Source organism: Lampetra planeri, chromosome 27 (assembly GCF_965212315.1).
Source record: "Lampetra planeri chromosome 27, kcLamPlan1.2.h2, whole genome shotgun sequence".
In the NCBI taxonomy this organism is placed as follows: Eukaryota; Metazoa; Chordata; class Hyperoartia; order Petromyzontiformes; family Petromyzontidae; genus Lampetra; species Lampetra planeri.
The window spans coordinates 8,403,281-8,430,631 of record NC_136133.1 but is presented as its reverse complement, the minus strand read 5'-3'; the positions used below and the strand labels follow the sequence as shown (position 1 = coordinate 8,430,631).

Here is a 27,351-nt window from a genome sequence, read left to right as displayed (position 1 = left end):
ATTGAGGCTATACGGGGATCTTTGTTGTGTGTGTGTGTGGAGTGGTGGTGCAGTGGTTAGCGTAATGCGCTATAAACCTTGACTCCCGCTCACACATATACACACATATATACACATACACGCACGCGTCCACTCACTTGTAGGCTTACTCACCGATTGGCTCGCTTACTCAATGGCTCGCTCACCGATTGGCTCGCTCACCGATTGGCTCGCTCACCGATTGGCTCGCTCACCGATTGGCCCGCTATTTGGCCGGCTGACTAGCCGGCTCACTGATTAGCCCGCTCCCTGACTGACTGGCTCACTCGCCGATTGGCTCACCCACGAATAGACTCACACCCTGATTGGTTCACTCGCTAATGTCCTCGCTCGCTGACCGGCCAGCTGGCTGAGTGGCCGTGCGTCACCGCACCCAGCTTGGGTAGCGAGTAGTTCATGCCGAAGTAGCTCTCAAAGTAGTCGAAGATCACGTGGGTCGCGTTCGCAGCAAACTCGGCCGTCACCTTCTGCTCCGGCTGAACGTACACGCGGAGCTGGGGGGGGGGGGCACGGAGGAGGGGGGGGGGGAGGGGGGGGAGGGGAGGGGGGAGGGGTGGTGACCATGGTGGCGAGATGTTAACTACCTCGCATGGTATACAGAAGGTCGTGGGTTCGATCCCAACCACGACGGCTGTTACGTGTATATTTTTTAATAGCAGTACTATTTGGCTACTGCTATGAATGTCCACGTGATAATCCCACTTCGTTGAGCTGTCATTGGTGATGCCCAGGTCGCTTCTACAAAAAAGTGCTGCAAGGCTCAGCGGGGCCTTACCTGGTAAGATAAAATAAATAACAAATTAACCAAGTGTCAGCATGGCCCCCCCCCCCCCAAAAAAAATAGTCGCTCCCACTTCCTCTTGTTTGGGTGTGGGACTGCACGTGGGAGATATTTTTGCTTATTTTGTGCGCGCATGTGTGTGTATATACTATGGGGAGCGGTGGCGCAATGGTTGGTTGCGTATGCACCACGTACTCCGGCGACCCGAGTTCGATTCCCGCTCATGGCTAAGATCGCTTGCGGCGAGCATCAAAACAGCTACTGGGCTTCCTGCAGGCCAGCTCGGCCTCCGGCACAAGCTTATTTGTTATAGGTTTTTGTTTATATCGTAGTTTAGTGGTAATTAATTGAAGGTGGAGGGGTTACCAGCCCCTCGCACCCGTCCAGAGCCCCCGTTTAGCCACTGTGGTGGTCACAGACGCCATGAGGGGAGAGGCCAATGGCCCTCCCCCCACAGCACTGCCCACGACAGTGTTGCCCGTCCGGCACCGCGTACACACACACATGCGCGTACACACACACACACGCGCGTACACACACACACACGCGCGTACACACACACACGCGCGTACACACACACACGCGCGTACACACACACACACACACACGCGCGTACACACACACACGCGCGTACACACACACACACACACACGCGCGTACACACACACACGCGCGTACACACACACACACGTGCGTACACACACGCACGCAATCGCGAGTCCAAATGGGTCCACTTCAAAGCGGCGTCCCCGCCCTGCATGGCCGCTGTCGAGGGCCACTTGAACCTCCATGAACCCGACTGAAATTAGCCCCTTGGGGAGACATGGCAAGGTAATCATCAACGCACGCGTGTGAGCGTGTCCCCGTGTCTCTCTGCGTGTATCCCCGTGTCTCTCCACGTGTCCCCGTGTCTCTCTGTGTGTGTCCCCGTGTCTCTCTGCGTGTGTCCCCGTGTCTCTCCGCGTGTGTCCCCGTGTCTCTCTGCGCATGTCCCCGTGTCTCTCTGCGTGTCCCCGTATCTCTCCACATGTGTCTCCGTGTCTCTCCACGTGTGTCCCCGTGTCTCTCCACGTGTCCCCGTGTCTCTCCGCGTGTGTCCCCGTATCTCTCTGCGCATGTCCCCGTGTCTCTCTGCGTGTCCCTGTGTCTCTCCACGTGTCCCCGTGTCTCTCTCCACGTGTGTCCCCGTGTCTCTCCACGTGTCCCCGTGTCTCTCCACGTGTCCCCGTGTCTCTCTCCACGTGTCCCCGTGTCTCTCCTCGTGTCCCCGTGTCTCTCCAAGTGTCCCCGTGTCTCTCCACGTGTCCCCGTGTCTCTCCACGCGTGTGTCCGAGTCTCTCTATGCGTGTCTCCGTTTCTCTCTGCATGTGGCCCCGTGTCTCTCTGCATGTACCTCCGTGTCTCTCTGCATGTGCCTCCGTGTCTCACCGGCACGCCGCGGGACGAGATGCGCTCCACGAAGATGAACTGGTGCACGGCGAAGCAGACGAGGTAGGTGCTCATCGGCACGGAGCGCGCAAACCTCGTCCACTTCAGCCCCGAGCCGTGTGTGCCATTCTCCTACATCACCACCATCATCATCACCATCATCATCACCATCATCATCACCATCATCACCACCATGATCACCACAATCATCATTATCATCATCACCACCATCATCACTATCATCATCACCATCATCACCATTATCATCATCACCATCATCATCACCATCATCATCATCACCATCATCACCATCATCACCACCATGATTACCACAATCATCTTCACCATCATCATCATCACCATCATCATCATCACCACCATTATCATCATCACCACCATTATCACCACAATCATCATCACTATCATCATCACCATTATCATCATCACCATTATCATCATCACCACCATGATCACCACAATCATCATCACCATCATCACCATCATCATCACCATCACCACGATCATTGCCATCATCATCACCACCATCATCATCATCACCACCATCATCATTATCATCATCACCATCATCATCACCATCATCATCATCACCATCATCACCATCACCATCATCACCATCACCAAAATCACCATCACCATCATCATCAATCATCATCAATCATCATCAACATCATCACTATCATCATCACCACCATCATCATTATCATCATCACCACCATCATCACCATCATCATCATCACCACCATCATCACCATCATCACCATCATCATCAACAGGGCCATCATCACCATCATCATCACCATCATCATCATCACCATCATCATCACCACCATCATCATCACCATCATCATCACCATCATCATCACCATCATCACCACCATCATCACCACCACCATCATCACCATCACCATCATCACCACCATCATCATCATCATCACCATCATCACCACCATCATCATCATCACCATCATCATCACCACCATCATCATCACCATCATTATTATCACCACAATCATCATCACCATCAGGGCCATCATCATCATCACCATCATCACCATCATCATCACCATCAGGGCCATCATCATCATCACCATTATCATAATCACCATCATCACCATCACCAAGATCATTGCCATCATCATCATCACCATCATTATCATAATCACCACCATCATCACCATCATAATCACCACCATTATCATCATCACCATCAGGGCCATCATCACCATCATCATCATCACCACAATCATTGCCATCATCATCATCATCACCATCATCATCATCACCATCATCATCACCACAATGATCACCATCATCATCATCACCATCATCATCACCACAATGATCACCATCATTATCATCACCATCATCATCACCACCATCATGACCATCATCATTATCACAATCATCACCACGATCATTATGATCAACACCAGTACTACTATCATCACCACTATCATCACCATAATCATCATCACCATCACCAAGATCGTCACCATCTTAATCATCACCATCTTAATCATCACCATCTTAATCATCACCATCTTAATCATCACCATCTTAATCATCATCACCATCAATCACCATCTTAATCATTATCACCATCATCGCCATCTTAAATCACCACCATCATCATCACCATCCCAAACTCTGCCAGCCACCTCATTCCCAAGCAACTTCCGTTTGGTGAGACAGCGGGGGCTAAACGGGCACGGCACGGGCTGGAGAAAAGATAGACTCATGGTTGAGTGGATGGGTGAGTGCATGGGTGAGTGAGTGAGTCGTTGAGTAAGTGGGTGGGTGAGTGGATGGGTTAGTGGGCTTAAGAAGAGATGGACTGATGCGCTACAGGGAGATGTGGAGCTGAGTGGATTTGCCGATGACCGGTACCAGAGGTGTAAAAGTCGGCCTCTTTGGAGGAGGAGGATGGTGGTGAATGACGCTACTGGTCAGTGCTAGGCCAGGTGCAATTTCAGGCGACGGAAGGCGGAGGAGCGATGCTCACAACAAGTGGCAAAGTGGTGAGCACCGTCGGTGCATCTGCCGATCATCTCAGTCAACCCATGGCACCTGGGTCTGTCTGTCTGTGCGTGCAGTGAATGAGCAGAAAGGCGAGTGGGCGACCAGGTATGCGAGAGAGTGAGTGGACAAGCGTGTGAGTGAGCATGTGGGTTAGCGAGTGAGTGAGTTAGCAAGTGAGTTAGCGAGTGAGTAAGTGTGTGAGCGATTGAACGGGCGATTGAGTGAGCGATCGGGCGAGTGGGCAAGTGAGTGAACGGTTGAGCGAGTGAGTATGTGAGCAAATGAACGGGTGAGTGAGTGACCGCGTGGGCGAGTGAGTGAACGGTTGAGCGAGTGAGTGTGTGAGCAAATGAATGGGCGAGTGAGTGGGCGAGTGAGTGAACGGTTCAGCGAGTAAGTGTGTGAGCAAGTGAATGGGGGAGTGAGTGAGCGAGTGGGCGAGTGAGTGAACGGTTGAGCGAGTGAGTTTGTGAGCAAGCAAATGAACGGGTGAGTGAGTGAGCACGTGGGCGAGTGAGTGAACGGTTGAGCGAGTGAGTGTGTGAGCAAGTGAATGGGCGAGTGAGTGAACGAGTGGGCGAGTGAGTGAACGGTTCAGCGAGTAAGTGTATGAGCAAGTGAATGGGCGAGTGAGTGAGCGAGTGGGCGAGTGAGTGAGCGAGTGGGCGAGTGAGTGAGTGGGCGAGTGAGTGAATGGTTGAGCAAGTGAGTGTGTGAGCAAGTGAACAGGCGAGTGAGTGGGCGAGTGAGTGAATGGTTGAGTGAGTGTGTGAGGAAGCAAGTGAACGAGGGAGTGAGTGAGCGAGCGGGCGAGTGAGTCAATGGTTGAGCGAGTGAGTGTTAGAGCAAGCAAGTGAACGGGCGAGTGAGTAAGCGAGCGGGTGAGTGGGCGAGTGAGTGAACGGTTGAGCGAGTGAGTGTGTGAGGAAGCAAGTGAACGAGGGAGTGAGTGAGCGAGCGGGCAAGTGAGTCAATGGTTGAGCAAGTGAGTGTTAGAGCAAGCAAGTGAACGGGCGAGTGAGTGAGCGAGCGGGCGAGTGGGCGAGTGAGTGAACGGTTGAGCGAGTGAGTGTGTGAGGAAGCAAGTGAACGAGGGAGTGAGTGAGCGAGCGGGCGAGTGAGTCAATGGTTGAGCGAGTGAGTGTTAGAGCAAGCAAGTGAACGGGCGAGTGAGTAAGCGAGCGGGTGAGTGGGCGAGTGAGTGAACGGTTGAGCGAGTGAGTGTGTGAGGAAGCAAGTGAACGAGGGAGTGAGTGAGCGAGCGGGCGAGTGAGTCAATGGTTGAGCGAGTGAGTGTTAGAGCAAGCAAGTGAAAGGGCGAGTGAGTAAGCGAGCGGGTGAGTGGGCGAGTGAGTGAACGGTTGAGCGAGTGAGTGTGTGAGGAAGCAAGTGAACGAGGGAGTGAGTGAGCGAGCGGGCAAGTGAGTCAATGGTTGAGCAAGTGAGTGTTAGAGCAAGCAAGTGAACGGGCGAGTGAGTGAGCGAGCGGGCGAGTGGGCGAGTGAGTGAACGGTTGAGCGAGTGAGTGTGTGAGGAAGCAAGTGAACGAGGGAGTGAGTGAGCGAGCGGGCGAGTGAGTCAATGGTTGAGCGAGTGAGTGTTAGAGCAAGCAAGTGAACGGGCAAGTGAGTGAGCGAGCGGGCGAGTGGGCGAGTGAGTGAACGGTTGAGCGAGTGAGCGAGTGGGCGAGTGAGTGAATGGTTGAGCGAGTGAGTGTTAGAGCAAGCAAGTGAACGAGGGAGTAAGTAAGCGAGCGGGCGAGTACCTCTGGTGGCATGTTGGAGAGCGCCGAGTAGTCCGCGGGGTAGGAGAGCGTCACCGTGAACGTCGCCTTCCTGTCGGGCTCGTCCAGGCACGGGAAGGACTTGCGCGCGTCCGTCGGTTCGTGGTCCGTGGCCGCGATGTAGCTGAGAGGGGCGAGGGAGGAGAGGAGAGAGAACAGAATTTTTGTTACTAATATAGACATAGAGTAGGCAGAGAAGGTGTAGAGAAAGAAGGGGGGGGGTAGAGAGAGGGGGTAGAGAGAGAGAGAGAAGCGGTATAAGAAGTGGGAGAGAAGAGAGTGAAATCTTTTGTGAAATCTTTAATTTAAAAAGGGGGGCACATAAAGCAAAGTATTGAAAAAAAGCTAAACAAAAAAAATGATGAATGAAGCAAAGTGCCGACTACACCGAGCATCTTCTTGTTTCCTCTGATCGTAAAAAAAATGAGAGAGAACTGGGAGAGGTAGGAGGGAGAGAGGGAGGGGAGAGGCTCCGTGTCTCCGACTCGCCCATTATGGACCCCACGAGCATGTGCAAGAGGCAGGACACTGGACACAGAGCGAGAGTATGCTACTGCTGCTACTGCTGCTACTGCTGCTACTGCTGCTACTGCTGCTACTGCTGCTACTGTTGCTACTGCTGCTACTGCTGCTACTGCTGCTACTGCTGCTACTGCTGCTACTGCTGCTGCTACTGAACTACTATTTTTTTATCATACCAGATAAGACCCAACTGATCTATGCAGCTCCTTTGCAGAAGCGACCCGGCCACAGATGATGATAGCTTGGCCAAGTGGCTATCGCGTGGAAATTAATCGCAGCCAAGTGAACGCACGTCGATAATAAATGTGAAGGGGGAAAAACCGGAGGACCCGGAGAGAAATCCACACGACCACCACGGGGAGAGAGAGAGACACACACAGACTCCAAATGTACAGCAGGCATCAGAGTCGCAATGGAACCCGCGACCTCTCACATACCTGGCGAGGGAGTTAACATCTCCAGCCACCACGGCGTGCGAAGCAACGGAGGGGGAGAGAGACCCAGATCCGTCGCTCCCTCCGCGACGTGGCATTTGTCAACGGCCCCACGGTGACATCGTCGCCACTCACCCACCAACACTCACCCCAGTGCTCACCCCAAAGCTCACTGGGCTCACCCCAGAGTTCACCCCAGAGCTCACCATAACGCTCACCCCAGCGCTCACCTCAAAGCTTACTCCGCAGAGCTCACCACATCCCCACCCCCCAGAGCTCACCAGAACACTCACCCCAGCGCTCACCCCAAAGCTCACTGGGCTTACCCCAGAGCTCACCCCAGCACTCACAACACCCCCCCCCCTGCAGTGCTCACTACCCCCCCCCCCACGCCCCCCGCAGCACTCACTCACCGCGTGGTGCGGTTGGCCACGTAGGCCACGCTGTAGAAGCCGACGAGCGTCCCGACGAGCGGTGCCGAGAACCGCAGCGTGAGCACCACGTCGCGCCCCGTCCCCCCCTCCAGCGGCCGCTCGGCCTCCACCACCAGGTACTCGTTGCCCGGCCAGCTGAAGCAGTCGGCCACCGCCACCGCCACCCGGGCGCCCCCCACGACCTCCTCGAGGAGGGGCTGCGCGGTGAGCGTCTGGCCGCGGATGTGCACCAGCAGGTAAGGGCCGGGGGGCCGGCCGGCCGCAAGCGCGAGGCGGACGCGGACCTCGCCGCTGTACGTGGAGCCCGCCAGGTCGGGCACCTGCGGGGGGGGGGGGGTCGTGGGGAGATTGGTGGAAGTGTGGTAGGGGGTTGGAGGGGAGATAAAAATGGTGGGGGTGGGGGTGGGGGTGGGTGGTGGGGGGAAAGGGGTGGAGGCGGATGGGGGAAGAGTCATGCAGGTTATGGAACGTGCAGAGGTGTGTGGTGAGATTGAGATTGCTTGACGTGTACCCCCATGTCCCCCGGTGTGTTCCCCCGTGTGCCCCCCCCGTGTGTCCCCCCCCCCATGTGTTGCCCCTCGTGTCCCCCCCCGTGCCCCCCCCCCGTGTGTTCCCCCCCCCCGCGTGTCCCCCCAGCGAGGTGCCACACCTCTATGTCCACGTCGTAGTGCTGTGCCACGGTGTCCCTGGGCAGACGGAAGTCGTTCCAAGGACCATCGCCAACGGAGGATCGGGGGGGGCAAAATCCAGGGGGATCGGTCGGGGGCACCGGGGGGGCTGCTGGGGTGGGGGGGGAGGTTAGGGGCGAGAGAGGGAGGGTTCAGGCTGATTCTGATTGATTTGATTTTCTACCTACGTGACTTTACCGAAATAACCAAAGACTATGGACTCTTCCCCCTCACCTTCACCCCTTTCCCCCCACCCCTATGGATTCCTGCGGTCACAAAAGCTTCAAATCAAGATTTAGTTTAATAGTTAAATGGCTTAAACGGAGTAGCGCTTGCCCCATCGCACCCGCGCGTAGACGGACAGACGGACTCCCGCACAGATTCAGCGGGAGTTGGACGCTCTGGCCCGAATGAGCGTCGAGGCACCGGCGGCTCATCGCCTGTGTACAGCCCCGCAGAGCCAGTGGTGGAGATTCAACATTCCTATGGCGGGGGGGTGGATCTATCCATAGGGAAACCACGAAGTTGCATCTGTTTTATCCGCTACTCGCGCCACCGAAGGGAGGGATGATGATGGTGACACCCAGTGTCGCGTCAGCAGGGTCAGGCATTGCTGGAGCCACTGCTGTTAAAACTGCTTGGTGTTTATAGGCAGGCAACGGTTTCGACATTTCATCAGCAACGAATTCTGGTGAAGTGCTCAGCATTGAAAGGCAACGACCCTCTCCATTAGCCACGTATCCCCAAGCTCAACACAGCACTTGCAGGTCCCGTTGCAGACAAAAACTGAGACTCGGGTAAAATAAAAATTAAAAACTGCTAACAACCGAACGAACCCCTGTTTCCGCGAGCGATTAGATACGCGCTATCGGTGAGAGAGCAAAGTCCTGTCCGATGAGGCTGTGTTCCCATTGTTAGGAGGTCTTATAGTGCATTATTGGAGCTGTGGATATAAACCGAACACATACCTGGGGTGGGGTCACAACGCCGGCACGCAATGCAACCACGAAAACACAGCAGGCCACAACACTCACTCACAAAGACAAAGACCCCTCGTAAAGACTTGGCAAACTTTTGGGGCAAGTTCTGCTCGCGACTAGCATCTCTGAAGGCCGGCACGGCACACGAGGGGCGGGCGGGGGGGGGCAGCAACAACGCCCGCATGTTTCTGAAGGTGGAGGGAAAAACCGGAGGAGCCGGAGAAAATAAATCCATGTGAGCTCCATATATACAGCAGCAGGCGTCAGGGTCGGGATCGAACCCACGACTTCCTGCATACCAGACGAGGTAGTTAACATCTCCTAGCCACCGTGATGATGATGATGATGAGAGAGACATGCAGACTCCAAATATACAGCAGCAGGCGTCAAGGTCGGGATCGAACTCACGACCTCCCGCATACCCGGCGAGGTCGTTAACATCTCCTAGCCACCGTGGTGATGATGAGAGAGAGACGCAAACTCCAAATATACAGCAGCAAGCGTCAAGGTCGGGATCGAACTCACGACCTCCCGCATACCCGGCGAGGTAGTTAGCATCCCTAGCCACCGTGGTGCCACGCGATGGCCCTCCTCTTGCGCAGGACGTCACAGGATCTTGAACGTCCACTGTGAGTGAGGTGAGGACTAAGTGTCATTACGATTCAAACACACGACCGCAGTATTAACCAGGGTGGCCGCTGGACTCGAACCGTTGACCTCTACAACAAGTGGCGCTACCCAATGTCTCGAGCGTTGACGGCTGTGCCACGCTGACGAGTCCTCATGAAGACGAAGGCGGTGTACGCGTGTCTCTCTGCGTCACTGCTGCATGTTCAGCTCCGCCGAGGTGGTGGTTTAGACAAGGTTGAGAGAGCATTGCACCTGCCATGTGATGATGATATTGCAAGCACGCGCGGCAAAACTCGGGAGCGGTTCCAACATGCAGTGTCTCATCATGAAACAGGCTGGCTTGAGCCAATGCTGGTGAAATGCCAGGCGTTTATAGCCGAGGACCAGTTTTGACATTTATTTTCTCATCAGCAGTCCGGCTCACTTGAACCGTTGCTGGTGAACTGTCAGATGCCCACGGTGTCCCCTCCGCGTTCACGAACTTGCTATCCGCGAATCGCATCTGGCACTCGACGCGAATGTGCCGAGAGATACAAGTGATGGAGATAAATTGATCAGATAAAGCGATGAAATTAGCACGGTTAGCTACGTACGGTGCAAACGAAGTTCAACATACATGGCACAAAGCGATGGGATCATTTAAATATGTTTCATAGATTATTAACGTATTCATGTCAGGTCATTCGTTCAAAAAAAATTGGTTATTCGTGGGCCAATATCATAATCCGCGAAATATACAAATTGACGAGCATCTCCGGAACGTATAAGGGGCCGTCCATAAATGACGTCACGCGATTTTAGACGATTTTTCACCCCCCCCCCCCTTCGTCACACAGTGTCACAAAAAGTCAGACCCCCCCTCAAATATGACGTCACAAAGCTCTGCCCCCCCCCCCCCCAAAAAAACATGCTTCAAATCGCTTTAAACTATTGTCATTGTAGTGCGTATTTAATGTGACGCTGCACTCTGATGTTGTAGGAGAAAACATTTATTACAAAGTCTATTTAATTAAGTAGAACGTGTTGTCTATATTTATTTAAAGTTGCGCATTTTGATGTGATGTCACATTTCTCAAACACCCTCCCCCCTCGTCACACATCGTCACAAATGTCTGACCCCCCCCCCCCCCCAGGTGCGTGACGTCATTTATGGACGGCCCCTATCCCCTTTGCGGCGAGTTACGAGGTGGACGCTGTAGAGAGCCAAGGACCGGTTTAATTGAAAATTGACCAGGTGGTGAGTGGCCGTGTAAAGGTCACTCGCTCGGCCCGTTACAGAGTAACCCGTCCAGTCACGCGGCGACTCGGTAGGTTTCATCATGGCCGTGGCGGAGACACTGAGAGATGCTGGGTTCATGGTTCAAGGCCTCAGGGGTCTTGGTGTCTGGGTGTGTCTCGGTGAGTGTACACGTGTGTTTGTGTGTTACTGAGGAGCGGTGGCGCAGCGGTTAGCACGCTGCGCTACGTGCCCCACGAGCCGAGGTTGATTTCCGCTCACGGCCGACACCAGTGACGATTCTCTAGACCAGTCCTGGTCCTCGCCTAGGTCGGCTCAGCCTCAAATAGCTGGTGCGGTGTTTAAACATCGCCACTGGGGAGACAAAGGCGACTGGGCGCGTCACCCACCCCCTCGTGTGCCGTTGCCGGCCTTACTAGGTGTTCGCTTACAGCACTTGCCTCAACAGTCTGCTCAGGCTATAGGGGGGATCTTTGTCTCGGCATTCATGTAGCCAACGGTGCTAATCGGAGGTACGGGACAACAAACTCACCACAAAAAGCAGTTCTAAATAAAATAGTATTCAATTCAATTATTTGAAAGTGCATAGCCCCAGTGGCTTCCTCATATCGGAGGGAAGAACGTTCCAGACGGCCGCAAAAGCGCATCTGAAAGCGCCGTGCGATGTGGCGACCACCGCCTTTGTTCAACGGCTGATGATTAAAGCATTGCCATTGATGATGATAACGATGAAGATATCCATTACTACCTTGAAAATAGTCAACAGGACAGTGGCAGCAATGTAATGATCAATCAACTATTGATGATCTTGCTGATGATGAGGATAACTATGATGCTGCTAATGCTGATGATGATACAGTATTTCTGCTTATTATAATAATGATGCTCCTGCTGATGATGCTGCTGCTGATGCTGCTGCTGCTGCTCATGCTGAGAATGATACTGCTACTACTTCTGCTGATAATGATGCTGCTTTTGATCATGCTGAAGATGATGAAACCATGATGGTGATGATGGTGATGATGATAACGATTATGATTTTACTGCTGATCATGCTGAGAATGATGATACTACTTCTGCTGATGACGATGATGCTGCTGATACTGCTGATCATGGTGGGGATGATGATGCTACTTCTGATAATGATACTGCTGCTTCTGATCGTGCTGAAGGTAATGATACCATGATAGTGGTGGTGGTGATGATGCTGATCATGCTGAGGATGATGCTGCTACTTCTGCTGATAATGATGCTGCTGCTAATGTTGATGCTGCTGCTACTTCTGCTGATAATGATGAAAATGATGTTGCTGCTAATGTTGATGCTGCTGCTACTTCTGCTGATAATGATAATGATGCTGCTGCTAAGGATAATGCTGCTGCTACTTCTGCTGATAATGATAATGATGCTGCTGCTGCTGCTGCTAACTCACTGGTGCTGCCGCCAGGAGGAGGAGGGGGAGGTTTGGTGCTGTCCCCCTTCTCGTCGCACTCCGAGCCCTTGAGGCCCAGGCCAAGGCCCAGGCCCAGGGCCAAGGACAGGCCCAGGATGAGGGCGGCGCCCAGGACGATAAGCCTTTTCAAGGGCCGGCGGCGTCGCTGCCGTGGTTGGAGTTTACCATCCATCTCCATCTTGGGGGTCGTGGCTCTTCCTGGGAAACAACAGCAGCAGTAGAAGCATCAGCAACAGCAGTAGTAGAAGCATCATCAGCAACAGCAGTAAGAAGCATCATCAGCAACAGCAGTAAGAAGCAGCAACAGTAGTATTTGAAAAAGCAGCAGTCGAAAGCATCAGCAGCATTGCCATCAGCAAAAGTAGTAGAAGCATAATCAGCAACACGAGTCAAAGCATCAGCAGCATCATCAGAAACGGTAGAAGCATCAGCAGCAGCATCAGCAATAGACACATATACCGCATCGAATGAGCCGTACGTCCCGTTGTGTGTTTATTTTCTGGCCTATGGTGATGTTTCTGGACACTTTCATTTTCTTCTACAGTGTTCAAACACATGGACCCAATTTCAAAGCAGTATATGTCACGATGGCAACATGTTACAATCACACAAAAAGTTACAAACGGTTTAATAGAGTTATCAAGTTGAACTAACCATTTTATAAATGCTCTATGTTCCCTCCACCCTGCTGTACGGACAACATCGAGACGATAGTTGAATTCACGTTTTCCTCCGAGGTGCGTGGTCGCACCGTGCTCTTCCCCTTACATAAACAGCGCGCTGCTTCCTCAAATTGTCGGTACCAACGACGACTGCTCTTTGACATTGGCGGACCAATGCCAAAAATCAACTCACTCACTCACCACCACCACCACCAACTCACTCACTCACTGAAATAAAGAAAAACATTCCCTGTATAACCTTAACAGACTTTTGAGACAAGTGTTGTTAGCGAGCACCTATTAAGGCTAGAGCTACTCCCGGCCGCCTTTGTCTCTCCACTGGTGATGTTTACACACCGCACCAGGTACTGTAGTCATTTGAGGCTGGGTCGACAGAGGGGGTTCCTGGTGCCAACGCCACCACGCCCGGCCGCCTTTGTCTCCCTCAAGCTGATGTTGTTTTACACAACGCAACCAGATTTCTCATTGAAGGCTGAGTCGAGCGGATTCTTGGCGCAGCGTGCTAACCACTACACAACCGCTCCCCACTTCATCATATATAAAAACAAAGATCCCCCGTGTAGCCTGTGAGACTGTAGGGGGCAAGTGCTGTTAGCGAGCACCTATGCAGGCCGGCACGGCACACGAGGGGGTCGGTAGCCAGCACCACCCCCGGCCGCCTTTGTCTCCCTCGTGGCTCTACGGTGCCGAGATGTTGACTACCTCGCCTGGTATACAGGAGGTCGCGCGTTCGATCCAGACCCTGACGCCCGCTGTTTATTTCGGATTTGCGTGCCCCCCCACTCTCTCTGTCTCTCTCTCCCCGTGTTCGTGTGGATTTTTCTCCGGGTCCCCCGGTTTTACCCTCCACGTTTCGACGCAACATCACGCGTTTATACTCTTCGGCTGCTGTGCATGTCCGCGTGATCAGCCACTTCGGGGAGCTTCTGGAAAAAAATGAGCTCTGTCGCTCAAGGGGCATTTGCTGGTGAGAATAAAGTTGAGTTTACATTTTACACACCGCGCCGAGGACTCGTTTGAGGCCGAGTCGATCTACGGGAGGACCAGGGCTGGTTCAGAAAATCGCCGTGAGCGGGAATCGAACTCGGACCACCGGGTTAATACGCACACACAAAGATAGACAAAGACAAAAATCCCCCGTATAGCCTTAACAGACTGTAGGGGCAAGTGCTGTTAGCGAGCACCTATGAAGGCCGAAACGGTACACGAGGGGGTGGGTGGCCAGCACCACGCCCGACCGCCTTTGTCTCCCCAGTGGCGATGTTTACACACCGCACCAGGTACTCATTTAAGGCTGAGTCGACCTAGGGGAGGCCCAGTTCAGATCATCGTCACTGATGTTAGCCGTGAGCGGGAATCGAACCCGGGTCGCCAGGTTCACAGCGCAGCGCGCTAATCGCTACACTACCGCTCCCCATACGCACACACACGTGTGCACATACACCCTAATGAATGATGATGGTGATGATGTTCGTGGTGATGAAAATAAATGACTGACGATGATGATGATGTTGTTTGGCGATGATGATGATGTTGTTTGGCGATGGTGATGATTGTGCGTGTCCACGCAATGCCCATCTTCAGAATCCGAAGAACTATCAAGTTACTTTTCACAGATGTCCCATCTTCGTGGTGACGACGACGATGATGATGATGAAGATGATGATATGAGTTACCTTGCTCTCCTATGCAGCTCTCCTCTCCGGGTCTGAGTGAAGACTTCGTGTGGACTTTGGAATCCACCAATCATCCTCCTGGCTCCTGCTGAACCTCCCCCCCCACCCGCTGTCCCTCCACCTCCCCCTCCACCTCCCCCTCGAGGTCTCACGGCTTTACACCTCCTGGTCCCTCAGCCACTCACACAGAGAGCCACAGACTCGACTCGCACGGAAAGCCACAGACTCGCACGGAGAGCCACGGACTCGCACGGAGAGCCACAGACTCGCACGGAGAGCCACATACTCGCACGGAGAGCCACAGACTCGCACGGAGAGCCACAGACTCGCACGGAGAGACACAGACTCGCACGGGGAGACACAGACTCGCACGGGGAGCCACAGACTCGCACGGAGAGCCACAGACTCGCACGGAGAGCCACAGACTCGCACGGAGAGACACAGACTCGCACGGAGAGCCACAGACTCGCACGGGGAGCCACAGACTCGCACGGGGAGCCACAGACTCGCACGGGGAGCCACAGACTCGCACGGGGAGCCACAGACTCGCACGGGGAGCCACAAACTCGCACGGGGAGCCACAGACTCGCACGGGGAGCCACAGACTCGCACGGGGAGCCACAGACTCGCACGGAGAGCCACAGACTCGCACGGAGAGCCACAGACTCGCACGGAGAGCCACAGACTCGCACGGAGAGCCACAGACTCGCACGGAGAGACACAGACTCGCACGGAGAGACACAGACTCGCACGGAGAGACACAGACTCGCACGGGGAGCCACAGACTCGCACGGAGAGACACAGACTCGCACGGAGAGCCACAGACTCGCACGGAGAGCCACAGACTCGCACGGAGAGCCACAGACTCGCACGGAGAGACACAGACTCGCACGGAGAGACACAGACTCGCACGGGGAGCCACAGACTCGCAGAGAGAGACACAGACTCGCACGGAGAGACACAGACTCGCACGGAGAGCCACAGACTCGCACGGAGAGCCACAGACTCGCACAGAGAGACACAGACTCGCACGGAGAGACACAGACTCACACAGAGAGACACAGACTCACACAGAGAGCCACAGACTCGCACAGAGACCCATAGACTCGCACAGAGAGACAGACTCGCACAGAGAGCCATCGACTCACACGGAGAGCCACAGACTCACACGGAGACCCATAGACTCACAGAGAGCCATCGACTCACACAGAGAGCAACAGACACACAGAGAGCCAGACTCACACGGAGAGCAATCGACTCACACAGAGAGCCACAGACACACACAGAGAGCCAGACTCACACGAGGACCAATAGACTCACACAGAGAGCCACAGACTCACACGGAGAGCCAGACTCACACGGAGAGCCACAGACTCAGACAGAGAGCCATCGACTCACACAGAGAGCCACAGACTCACACGGAGAGCCATCGACTCACACAGAGACCCACAGACCCACACATAGACCCACACACTTACAGAGAGACCCATAACACTAACACACTCGCAGAGCCAGAAACTCACAGAAACCCACTCACACATAGACCCAATTAGACCCAAACTCACAGATACGTAGAATCACAGATCTACATACTCGCACAGAGACTAACACAGACACATACTCGCACATAGACTCACACAGAAACTTACACGGAGACTTACACGGAGACCCACAGACTCACACAGAGACTCCCACAGAGACCCTGATTCACACAGAGAACCACATACTCGCACAGACTCACGCAGAGACAGACAGACTTACGCAGAGACCCATAGACTCACGCATAAACTCACACAGAGACCCCATAGACTCACACAGAGACTCACACAGAGACCCCATAGACTCACACAGAGACTCGCACAGAGACCCACAGACTTGCACGCAGCCAACACAAACTACAAAACAACTCACGGCCAAACACATCCGAATGGAGCAGCAGCCCTCATCGTGCCGTGAACGCGTCCCGGGGCGTCTTGGCGAGGCCGCCCCGGGCTCGAAGAGAAGCTCCCAACTGAGACCCGAGTTCGAATCCCGATCACGGCCGCGCCCGACCCAACACCACCAGACGAATGCCCTGGAACCGGCCCCCCTGGGACTCGCTCGAGGTCGACTCCGCCTCAAAACGCCTTTTTACCTGGAGCGGTGTCTCTACATCAACACGGGGAAAGGGAGGGGGGGAGACAAAGGCGGCCGGGCGTGGTTTCTTGCCCACACACCAACCACCCCACCCCAGCACCCCCCCCCCCCCCGTCTCGTGTGACGTTGTCGTCTTTACTATTTAAAAGCGCTGAAACGCCACTAGAACTGGCGCGTGGCTTGACAATGGCGCCCTCTAGTGGCTGCGCCAGCGTGACGATGGCGCTTTGTTGAAACATTTAAAGACAAGGACCCCCCCCCTCCACCCCCCGCCGGGACCGCCTTTGTCTCATCGCCACTTTGTCAGTGGTGATGTTCACACATCGCACCAGGTACTCATCAACGGGGGGGAGGGGGGGGGGGGAGGCCCAGGATCGGTTCAGATAATCGCCGCTGATGTTGACCGTGAGCGGGAATCGAACTCGGGACGCCGGGTTTCGAAGCGCAGCGCTAACCGCTACATACCCCCCCCCCCCAACATCACACACTCATCCACAAAGACAAAGGTCCCCCGTATAGCCTGCACAGACTGTTGGGGCAACTGTTGTTAAGAGAGTAGCGGCACTGTGGCACACGAGGGGGGTGGTGGTGTTGCCAGCGCCACGCCCGGCCGCCTTTGTCTCCCCACTGCTGCTATACACACACAAATACCTCTCCGTGTAGTCTATGGCGTGCGCGCGTGTAAACAACGCCACCAGGAAGACAAAGGCGGCCGGGAGTGGTGCCGACTGCCCCCCCCCCTCATCGTGTGCCGTGCCGGCCTCCATTAGGTGCTGCTCGCCAGCAGCACTTGACCCGACAGTCTGTCAAGGCTACACGGGTGAACTTTGTGTTTGTGTGTTGGTGCTCGGACCGCTAGCGAGCTCCGATTAGTATGGGGCGCCACGGTGGCTAGGAGATGTTAACTACCTCGCCTGGCATACAGGAGGTCGTGGGTTCGATACAGACCCTGACGCCTGCTGCTGTAGATTTGGAGTTTGCGGTGTCTCTCTCCGCCGTGGTGGATTTTTCTCCGGGTCCTCCGATTTTCCCCCCTTCCACATTTCGAATCGCACTCCGCGCGGTTTCACGGTGTCTGGCTGCTGTGCTATGAATGTCCACACGACGCCGATGATGACGATGATGATGACGAGAAGCCACTCCGTTGAGCTATCACGCGATATCCAGGGTCGCTTCTGAGAACAATGAGCCACATTGCTCAGGTGGGGGCCTTACCTGGTAAAATAAATAACCAAAAAAATGTATCGGTATGATAATTGGTTTTTTACCCTTCTATCTGGCAACAAAACTGACACCTTTTTACAAGGAGTCATGTTTGCATAGACCGCAATACCTGCAGTCATAATACAAACAAAAGACATAACTCTGATAATGTGCACTGTCCTTGAAGTTGATTGGTCCACACCCGAGACAGCTTTCCTTAGAGCCTAGTCTCACATGGGTTGGACCAGATGACGCCAAAAGGCGCACACGTGCGCCTTTTGGCGTCAACTTCAAGGACAGTGCACATTATCAGAGTTATGTCTTTTGTTTGTATTATGACTGCAGGTATTGCGGTCTATGCAAACATGACTCCTTGTAAAAAGGTGTCAGTTTTGTTGCCAGATAGAAGGGTAAAAAACCAATTATCATATTTTTACTGGCAAATGAGGTTCCCATAGAATGTATCGGTAGTTTTAACATCGCCAGCACCAACGCCCGCCCGCCTGTCTCCCCAGGGCCGTGTCAATGTAAACGTCGGACACGTGCGTTCTGAATAAATACGTGTCGATTTTTATTTCCGAAACAGTGCGGAGATTTTGGGGAGAGGGGAGGGAGAGGAAGTAATTACATTGGAAGGGTTGCCCAACCGCACACAATCGACAAATTTAGTTGATAGATCAACACCGACGTAAAAATATTCGCGGATATGAGTTCCCTCCCCCCACAGCCCACCCCCACCGCCCCTCACCGCCCCCCACCGCCCCCCCACCGCCGCCGTGACTCCAACCCGCCCGTCGCATTCATATCGATTTGTCTTTCTGCCATTTCGCCGTTTCTGCAGTTCGCTCGACGACTCCACACGGAGGTTCCCTGCCGCGATGGCGTGAACCCGCGTGGTCAGTCGTGGCGAGGTCGGCGATGGAAGGGAGCGCGAGGGAGAGCGTGCAAGGTGCGTCAGGCGATGGGACACGCCAGGATCCAGGAAGATTTCACAGCCTTTACAGGTTTCATCGATTCAACAGGTTTACACATTCATTCACGTTTCCCATATTTCACACATTTTTCAGATTTTCCAGGTATCCCAGGCTTCCCATACTTCCCAGGAATTCCATAAATATTCTTCAGGTTTCCCAAGATTTCACCAGATTTCCCAGATTTCCCAAGACATCAACCACACAGAGACAGTGGGTAATAGAGCTGGGGGAGATAAAAGCATTGCGGGGTGTGGGTGGGGACACAAGTTGCACACCCATCGCCCCCATCACCCCATCGGTCCGATCACCCTCTCACCATCACCCCATCGGCACCATCGGCCCCATCATCCCCATCACCTTCACCGCGTGCCCACCCACCCCCCTACCCCCCACCCCCGTACCCCCCACCCACTACCACCACTGCCCCCTTTCACCGACACGTGCATCCGAGCGCCGTCATGCCGTCGTACAGCTTGTACGCGATGCTGCCGCCAGGCTCTTGCACGAGGACGCTGATGGCGCCGTAGTGCGAGGGCACGCACGAGGCCTTGCCCGCGCCCAGCCCGGGCCGGGCCTCCTCCACGATGGTGCACACGATGGCGTGGTTGGGCGCGCCCAGGGCGTGCAGGAGGCCGCGCGCACACTCGCCGCGGCAGAAGCCCGCTTCGTAGCGGTGTGGCGCGATGATCCACCGGTCCCAGCCCAGGTCGCCAAAGTTCACCGACAGGTTGTGGAGGCGGCAGCCGTGGCGGTAGGCGCCCGAGTAGCCGCGCGCAGACAGCCACTGCTGCCGCTGCTGCTGCCGCTGCTGCTGCTTTTGGGGTGACGGTGCCAGGGAGGAAGAGGAGGACGAGGTGGAGGAGGTTTGACGCCCATTTGGGGTCTCGTGCGGATTGACCCCCTTGGGCAGCGAGCGCACCACCCTGCGCCTCGCTCTCGAGCCGTCGGCCCCGGGGGCGCTCCGCGGCGTCCCGGAGGGGCACGGGGCCCACCAGAGGCCCTTGCTGCATGCCCAGGGCCCGCTTCGGTAGCTCGGCTTCAAGGCGGTGGCGGTGGCGGTGTCCGTCATCGTCGCGATCTTCCTCCTCCGCTTCTTCTCCTCGTTAAACATCGACGACTTCAGCTTCTTCTGCTTCTTCCACCACAGGGTGTCGACGCTTTGCCCAACCCGGCTCCCCGCGAGACGCCAGGCGGGGTGGTGGTCGTGGTGGTCCCCTTCCAGGGACCCCGGGATATCCCCGAGGAACCCCGGCGAGGGGAGCTCCAACTCCTCAGACTTTTCGTCTCGTGCCGGAGGCAGCCGCGATAGCGCCGCTGCCGCCGCCACCCCCAGGAGGTCGTCCGAGTAGAGGAGGAGAAACGGCGGCACGGGAGCGCGACGTGGGACGGGCGCGCAGCTCCAAGCCACGCGGAGCGCCGGCAGCGTGGAGGAGGTGGTGGGAGACAAAGAGCCAGGGTGGTTCAAGAGGCGCGACACGGGCCCCGTGACGTCCACCTCGAACCACTCGCCCAGCGACACCATCGCGGGAGCCTCCAGCTCGTGGTCTGAGACGAGGTCCCCGTTGGAGAGTGGAGTGGTCTCGGCGTTGAGTTTCGGTGGAACGTCTGGGTTGGAGTCCGGAATCGGATTTGCGGTGAGGTTCTGTGCAAGATCTGGGTTGGAGTCCAGGTCAGGTTTGGGTTTCAGTTGAGGGTTCCGGCTGGGGTCTGCGCTGGGCCTTGACATCATCTCTCGGTTTGGGTTTAAGTCCGGGTCCAGGCTGGGGTCACCGCCGCTGGCCTCTGGGTCTTCCGCGGGCTCCGAAGCTCTGTGGTCCGCTCCGACGGAATTCCTCGGCAACATCTGAAAGCACGGAAGGGCGAACCACCAGGGGTGGTCCAAGTGAGGGCGGTCTCGTCAGTGGCCCGGTCCTCACCTCCAATCACGGCTGGTGAACAGTTACAGATGTTTACACTGGTAGGAACCACCTGGTTACACCAGCCCACAGGGGATTATTGTGTCCGTCCGCCCGTCCGTCGTGCATCCAAAAATGTGAGGGGTCGGGCTGGGTGGAGAGGGAAAGGTGGGGAGGGGCTGGTCACCCAGTGTTGCCCTTATAAAACTCAACGTTTAACCTACTCACGCCGGCTTGTGCCTGCCCTCACAGTCGGCCATATTTGCGGAATACACCACGCCGCCATTGACCCTGGCCATTGACCGAGCAACCCAACGTTCCTACCAGCTCCCTCCGCAGGAATGTGTTCGGTAAGGACCCCCCCTCCCCCATCTGTCAGATGTGGGTCATAGATGCTGGATGAAGATTGGCCCATTCCACTCATGAGGCAGCTCTTCCCTCCCCCTGATCCCATCTGCGTCACTGCTGCTTCCACCTCTTCATCCGTGTCTTCTAGCACAGGGTAAAGAAGTTGCTACGGTGGTAACGGTAAAGCGCGATAACGGGGTAACAGAACTGGAGTGTATCCTCAAAGCGCCAATCCTCTCTGTCTGACAGTGTCCAATCACAGAACAGTGACGTAGGGTAATGTGTGGGGGCCTTTGTTAGTAACGAGGTAACACGTGGAGTCACGTGGTAACGTGTTCGTAGCGGGGTTAACACGTGGGGTAACACACGCGTAGAGGAAAGCAGGCGTAACACGCATGAGGGTTACGTGCTAACATGGGGGTAAAGCGCGCGTTAGTGGGGGAGGTCACGTGGCAAGGCATGTGGGGGAAGCACGTCTGTTAGTGGGGGAGGTCACGTGGTGAGGCATGTGGGGGTAGCACGTCTGTTAGTGGGGGAGGTCACGTGGCAAGGCATGTGGGGGAAGCACGTCTGTTAGTGGGGGAGGTCACGTGGCAAGGCATGTGGGTTAAGCACGTCTGTTAGTGGGGGAGGTCACGTGGTGAGGCATGTGGGGGTAGCACGTCTGTTAGTGGGGGGCGAGTACATGGCGGGTGGGGGGGGGGGGGGTAACAAGTCGGGCAGGGGGGGATAACCGTGTGTTAGTGAGGGGGGGGGGCGCAACAAGTGGGGTTACACATGGTGAGGGGGTAACACGTGTAGTGTTGGGGGGGGGTGGTAATGGGGGGGTAACGTGGTAACGTGGCGGTTACCCGCAGGGAGCAGGCGGAGCGGCCGTGGGCGTCCCCAGGGTACACGAGGGCAGCGCGCAGGACCAGCTCCCCACGCGGCACCGCACGCAGGTCAAAGGTCACCACCTCGGCTACGCACCGGGGTCAAAGGGTCAACAGGGCAAGGGGTCAACAGGGCATCGGGTCAATATGGCAAGGGGTCAATATGGCAACGGGTCAATATGGCAACGGGTCAAGGGGTGGAACTACCGCACAGGGTTGTACAGCGGGGTGGGTGAGTCGTGCGAGGCCACCTTTGTATCTCCAGTGACGATGTTGACACATCGCACAGAGTACTCATTTGAGGCTGGCTTGACCTAGGGGAGGCCCCAGTCCGGTTCAGATTATCGTTACTGGTGTTGGCCATGAGTCGGAATCGAACTCGGGTCCCTGCGTTCAGAGTACAGCGTGATAACAGCTTCACTACCACTCCCAAACACACCCTCACACACATTCACACATTCACACCCTCACCCAACCAAACCCACGCCCTCATCCAACTCGCACCCTTACACCCACCCACACCCATCCACACCCTCGCCCATTCTCACCCACCCACCCACCTCATCACTCACCCACCCACCCACCTCAATCTCTCACCCACCCACCCTCCCCATCTCTCACCCACCCACCCTCCCCATCTCTCACCCACCCACCCTCCCCATCTCTCACCCACCCACCCAATCACTCACTCACGCACCCACCTCATCACCCACCCACCCACCTCCCCATCTCTCACTCACACCACCCACACTCATCACTCACCCACCCACCTCATCACTCACCCACCCACCTCATCACTCACCCACCCACCTCATCACTCACCCACCCACCTCATCACTCACCCACCCACCTCATCACTCACCCAACCCACCTCATCACTCACCCACCCACCTCATCACTCACCCACTCCACCTCATCACTCACCCACCCACCTCATCACTCACCCACCCACCCACCTCACTCAACCCACCCACCTCATCTCTCACTCCACCCACCTCATCACTCACGCTCACCCACCTCATCACTCACCCACCCACCTCATCACTCACCCACCCACCTCATCACTCACCCACCCACCTCATCACTCACCCACCCACCGCATCACTCACCCACCCACCTCATCACTCACCCACCCACCTCATCACTCACCCACCCACCTCATCACTCACCCACCCACCTCATCACTCACCCACCCACCTCACACTCACCCACCCACCTCATCACTCACCCACCCTCACTCATCACTCACCCACCCACCCCATCACTCACCCACCCACCTCATCACTCACCCACCCACCCTCATCACTCACCCACCCACCTCACCACTCACCCACCCACCTCACTCACCTCATCACTCACCCACCCACCCCATCTCACCTCACCCACCCACCCTTCCACCTCACCTCACCCACCTCATCTCTCACCCACCCACCTCATCTCTCACCCACCCCACCCACCTCATCTCTCACTCACCCACCCACCCCATCACTCACCCACCCACCCAATCTCTCACCCACCCACCCACCTCATCTCTCACCCACCCCCACCCACCTCATCTCTCACCCACCCCACCCACCTCATCTCTCACTCACCCACCCACTTCATCTCTCACTCACCCACCCACTTCATCTCTCACTCACCCACCCACCTCATCTCTCACCCACCCCACCCACCTCATCTCTCACTCACCCCACCCACATCATCACTCCACCCCACCCACCCACCCACCTCATCACTCACCCACCCACCCCATCTCTCACCCACCCTCCCCATCTCTCACCCACCCACCCACTCACCCACCTCATCTCTCACCCACCCACTCACCCACCTCATCTCTCACCCACCCACTCACCCCCCTCATCTCTCACCCACCCACTCACCCACCTCATCTCTCACCCACCCACTCACCCACCTCATCTCTCACTAACCCACCCACCTCATCTCTCACTAACCCACCCACCTCATCTCTCACTAACCCACCCACCTCATCTCTCACCCACCCACTCACCTCCCTCATCTCTCACCCACCCACTCACCCACCTCATCTCTCACTCACCCACCCACTCACCCACCTCATCTCTCACTCACCCACCCACTCACCCACCTCATCTCTCACTCACTCACCCACTCACCCACCTCATCTCTCACTCACCCACCCACTCACCCACCTCATCTCTCACTCACCCACCACCTCACCCACCTCATCTCTCACTCACCCACCCACTCACCCACCTCATCTCTCACTCACCCACCCACCACTCACTCCACCTCATCTCTCACTCACCCACCCACTCACTCACCCACCTCATCTCTCACTCACCCACCCACTCACCCCACCTCATCTCTCACTCACCCACTCCACTCACCCACCTCATCTCTCACTCACCCACCCACTCACCCACCTCATCTCTCACTCACCCACCCACTCACCCACCATCTCTCACTCACTCCACCCACTCACCTCATCTCATCACTCACCCACCCACGTCATCTCTCACTCACCCACCCACGTCATCTCTCACTCACCCACCCACGTCATCTCTCACTCACCCACCCACGTCATCTCTCACTCACCCACCCACGTCATCTCTCACTCACCCCACCCACCTCATCTCTCACTCACCCACCCACCTCATCTCTCACTCACCCACCCACCTCATCTCTCACACACCCACCTCATCTTTCACACACCCACCTCATCTTTCACACACCCACCTCATCTCTCACACACCCACCTACCTAATCTCTCACACACCCACCTCATCTCTCACACACCCACCTCATCTCTCACTCACACACCCACCTCATCTCTCACTCACACACCCACCTCATCTCTCACTCACCCACCCACCTCATCTCTCACTCACCCACCCACCTCATCTCTCACTCACCCACCCACCTCATCTCTCACTCACCCACCCACCTCATCTCTCACTCACCCACCCACCTCATCTCTCACCCACCCACCCACCTCATCTCTCACCCACCCACCCACCTCATCTCTCACCCACCCACCCACCTCATCTCTCACCCACCCACCCACCTCATCTCTCACCCACCCACCCACCCAATCTCTCACCCACCCACCTACCCAATCTCTCACACACCCACCTACCCAATCTCTCACACACCCACCTACCCAATCTCTCACACACCCACCTACCCAATCTCTCACACACCCACCTACCCAATCTCTCACACACCCACCTACCCAATCTCTCACACACCCACCTCATCTCTCACACACCCACCTACCCAATCTCTCACACACCTACCCAATCTCTCACACACCCCACCTCATCTCTCACACACCCACCTCATCTCTCACACACCCACCTCATCTCTCACACACCCACCTCATCTCTCACACACCCACCTCATCTCTCACACACCCACCTCATCTCTCACACACCCACCTCATCTCTCACACACCCACCTCATCTCTCACACACCCACCTCATCTCTCACACACCCACCTCATCTCTCACACACCCACCTCATCTCTCACACACCCACCTCATCTCTCACACACCCACCTCATCTCTCACACACCCACCTCATCTCTCACACACCCACCTCATCTCTCACACACCCACCTCATCTCTCACACACCCACCTCATCTCTCACACACCCACCTCATCTCTCACACACCCACCTCATCTCTCACACACCCACCTCATCTCTCACACACCCACCTCATCTCTCACACACCCACCTCATCTCTCACACACCCACCTCATCTCTCACACACCCACCTCATCTCTCACACACCCACCTCATCTCTCACACACCCACCTCATCTCTCACACACCCACCTCATCTCTCACACACCCACCTCATCTCTCACACACCCACCTCATCTCTCACACACCCACCTCATCTCTCACACACCCACCTCATCTCTCACACACCCACCTCATCTCTCACACACCCACCTCATCTCTCACACACCCACCTCATCTCTCACACACCCACCTCATCTCTCACACACCCACCTCATCTCTCACACACCCACCTCATCTCTCACACACCCACCTCATCTCTCACACACCCACCTCATCTCTCACACACCCACCTCATCTCTCACACACCCACCCACCCACCCCATCTCTCACCCACCCACCCCATCTCTCACTCACCCACCCACCCACCCCATCTCTCACCCACCCACACACCCACATCATCTCTCACTCACCCACCCTCATACCTGTGGCCGCGGGGTCCCCCGGGGCTCGGCCGAGCCGGGTGGGCGGGATGAGTCTCGCGGTGTTGCTGGGGATGGCGCTGGGACCGCCGCGCGGCCTCCCGTCCTCGTCCGCCTCTCGCCGGTAAAGCGCGCGCATGTAGCGCACGTGGTGGCGGTGGTGGTTATTGTTGTTGTTGTGGTGGTGGTGGTGGGAGTCGCCGGGGACTCGCGACCCACGCGTCCCGGTGGAAACTCCACCACCACCAACTCCACCGGCAACGGCGCTATGGTCCAAAATGTGGCGGAGAAACGGCGGCGGAAATCGGTGGAGAGAGACAAAGGCGGCTGCGGCGGTGGCTGGAACACCCTCAGCTGCTGCTGCAGCTGCTGCTGCTGCCCCCGTTGCGCCGTTCTCTCCACCGGCGGATTCGTGCGAATCGTCGCAGGCGGCGAGACCGAGAGAGCAGGCGACACAGAGGCCGACTGGGAATAACAACAATCCCCGACACACCATCATCATCACCACCTTCATCTTCGACGAATTCTTTTTCTCCTTCTTCCCGCTGTGCGCTCTCTCGCCTCCTGAACGAGACCCGCCAGGGCTGGGGCGGACCCGGGCGTAGCTATTTAAACCTCATCACGTGGATCGCTAATTGGCTTGGGGGGGGGGGGGTGAGGGGTGTGGGGGATGAGGTGGGGGCTGGGGATGAGGTGTGTGGGAGGGGTGACCGGGCGTGGCTAACAGGTGTAGGGCGGGTGGGAGGGATGAGGTGGAGGGGGGTGGAGGTGGGGGTGGAGGGGGTGGTGGAGGGGGTGGAGGGGGGGGGTGGTGGAGGGGGGGGGGTGGAGGGGGGGGTGGAGGGTGGAGGCGTGGCTAACAGGTGTAAATCAGTGACCGTCATTGGTGCAGGGGGGGGGGGGACTCCCAAAAGGTGTCGTGTGAAGAGC

At 56.2% G+C, this 27,351-nt stretch overlaps 2 protein-coding genes across 4 annotated transcripts in view; both read right to left on the bottom strand.

Annotated features, from left to right (window-relative positions):
* The window catches only part of ENPEP (glutamyl aminopeptidase), a 29,043-nt gene extending 14,166 nt beyond the window's left edge, over positions 1-14,877 (bottom strand). The window contains exons 1-7 of one of the 3 annotated variants that reach the window (XM_078607433.1): positions 14,789-14,877; positions 12,409-12,627; positions 8,111-8,241; positions 7,441-7,781; positions 6,054-6,195; positions 2,249-2,380; positions 413-533 (exon numbers count right to left, since the gene is read on the bottom strand). In XM_078607433.1, coding sequence (XP_078463559.1) covers positions 413-533; positions 2,249-2,380; positions 6,054-6,195; positions 7,441-7,781; positions 8,111-8,241; positions 12,409-12,607 — 1,066 coding nt within the window. In that variant the 5' untranslated portion in view covers positions 12,608-12,627; positions 14,789-14,877. Of the gene's footprint in view, positions 1-412; positions 534-2,248; positions 2,381-6,053; positions 6,196-7,440; positions 7,782-8,110; positions 8,242-12,408; positions 12,628-14,719 lie in introns of all 3 variants that reach the window. The other 2 variants (XM_078607435.1, XM_078607436.1) reach the window with 2 other exon arrangements.
* A 4,637-nt stretch (positions 14,878-19,514) lies between these two features.
* On the bottom strand, positions 19,515-27,052 carry LOC144728127 (uncharacterized). Its single transcript, XM_078607432.1, has 3 exons — positions 26,425-27,052; positions 22,196-22,305; positions 19,515-20,944 (listed from the first exon to the last, which is right to left on the bottom strand). The coding sequence occupies exons 1-3, from the start codon at positions 26,933-26,935 to the stop codon at positions 19,532-19,534; spliced, it is 2,034 nt and encodes a 677-aa protein (XP_078463558.1). The 5' UTR covers positions 26,936-27,052; the 3' UTR covers positions 19,515-19,531.
* Positions 27,053-27,351: the final 299 nt, after the last annotated feature.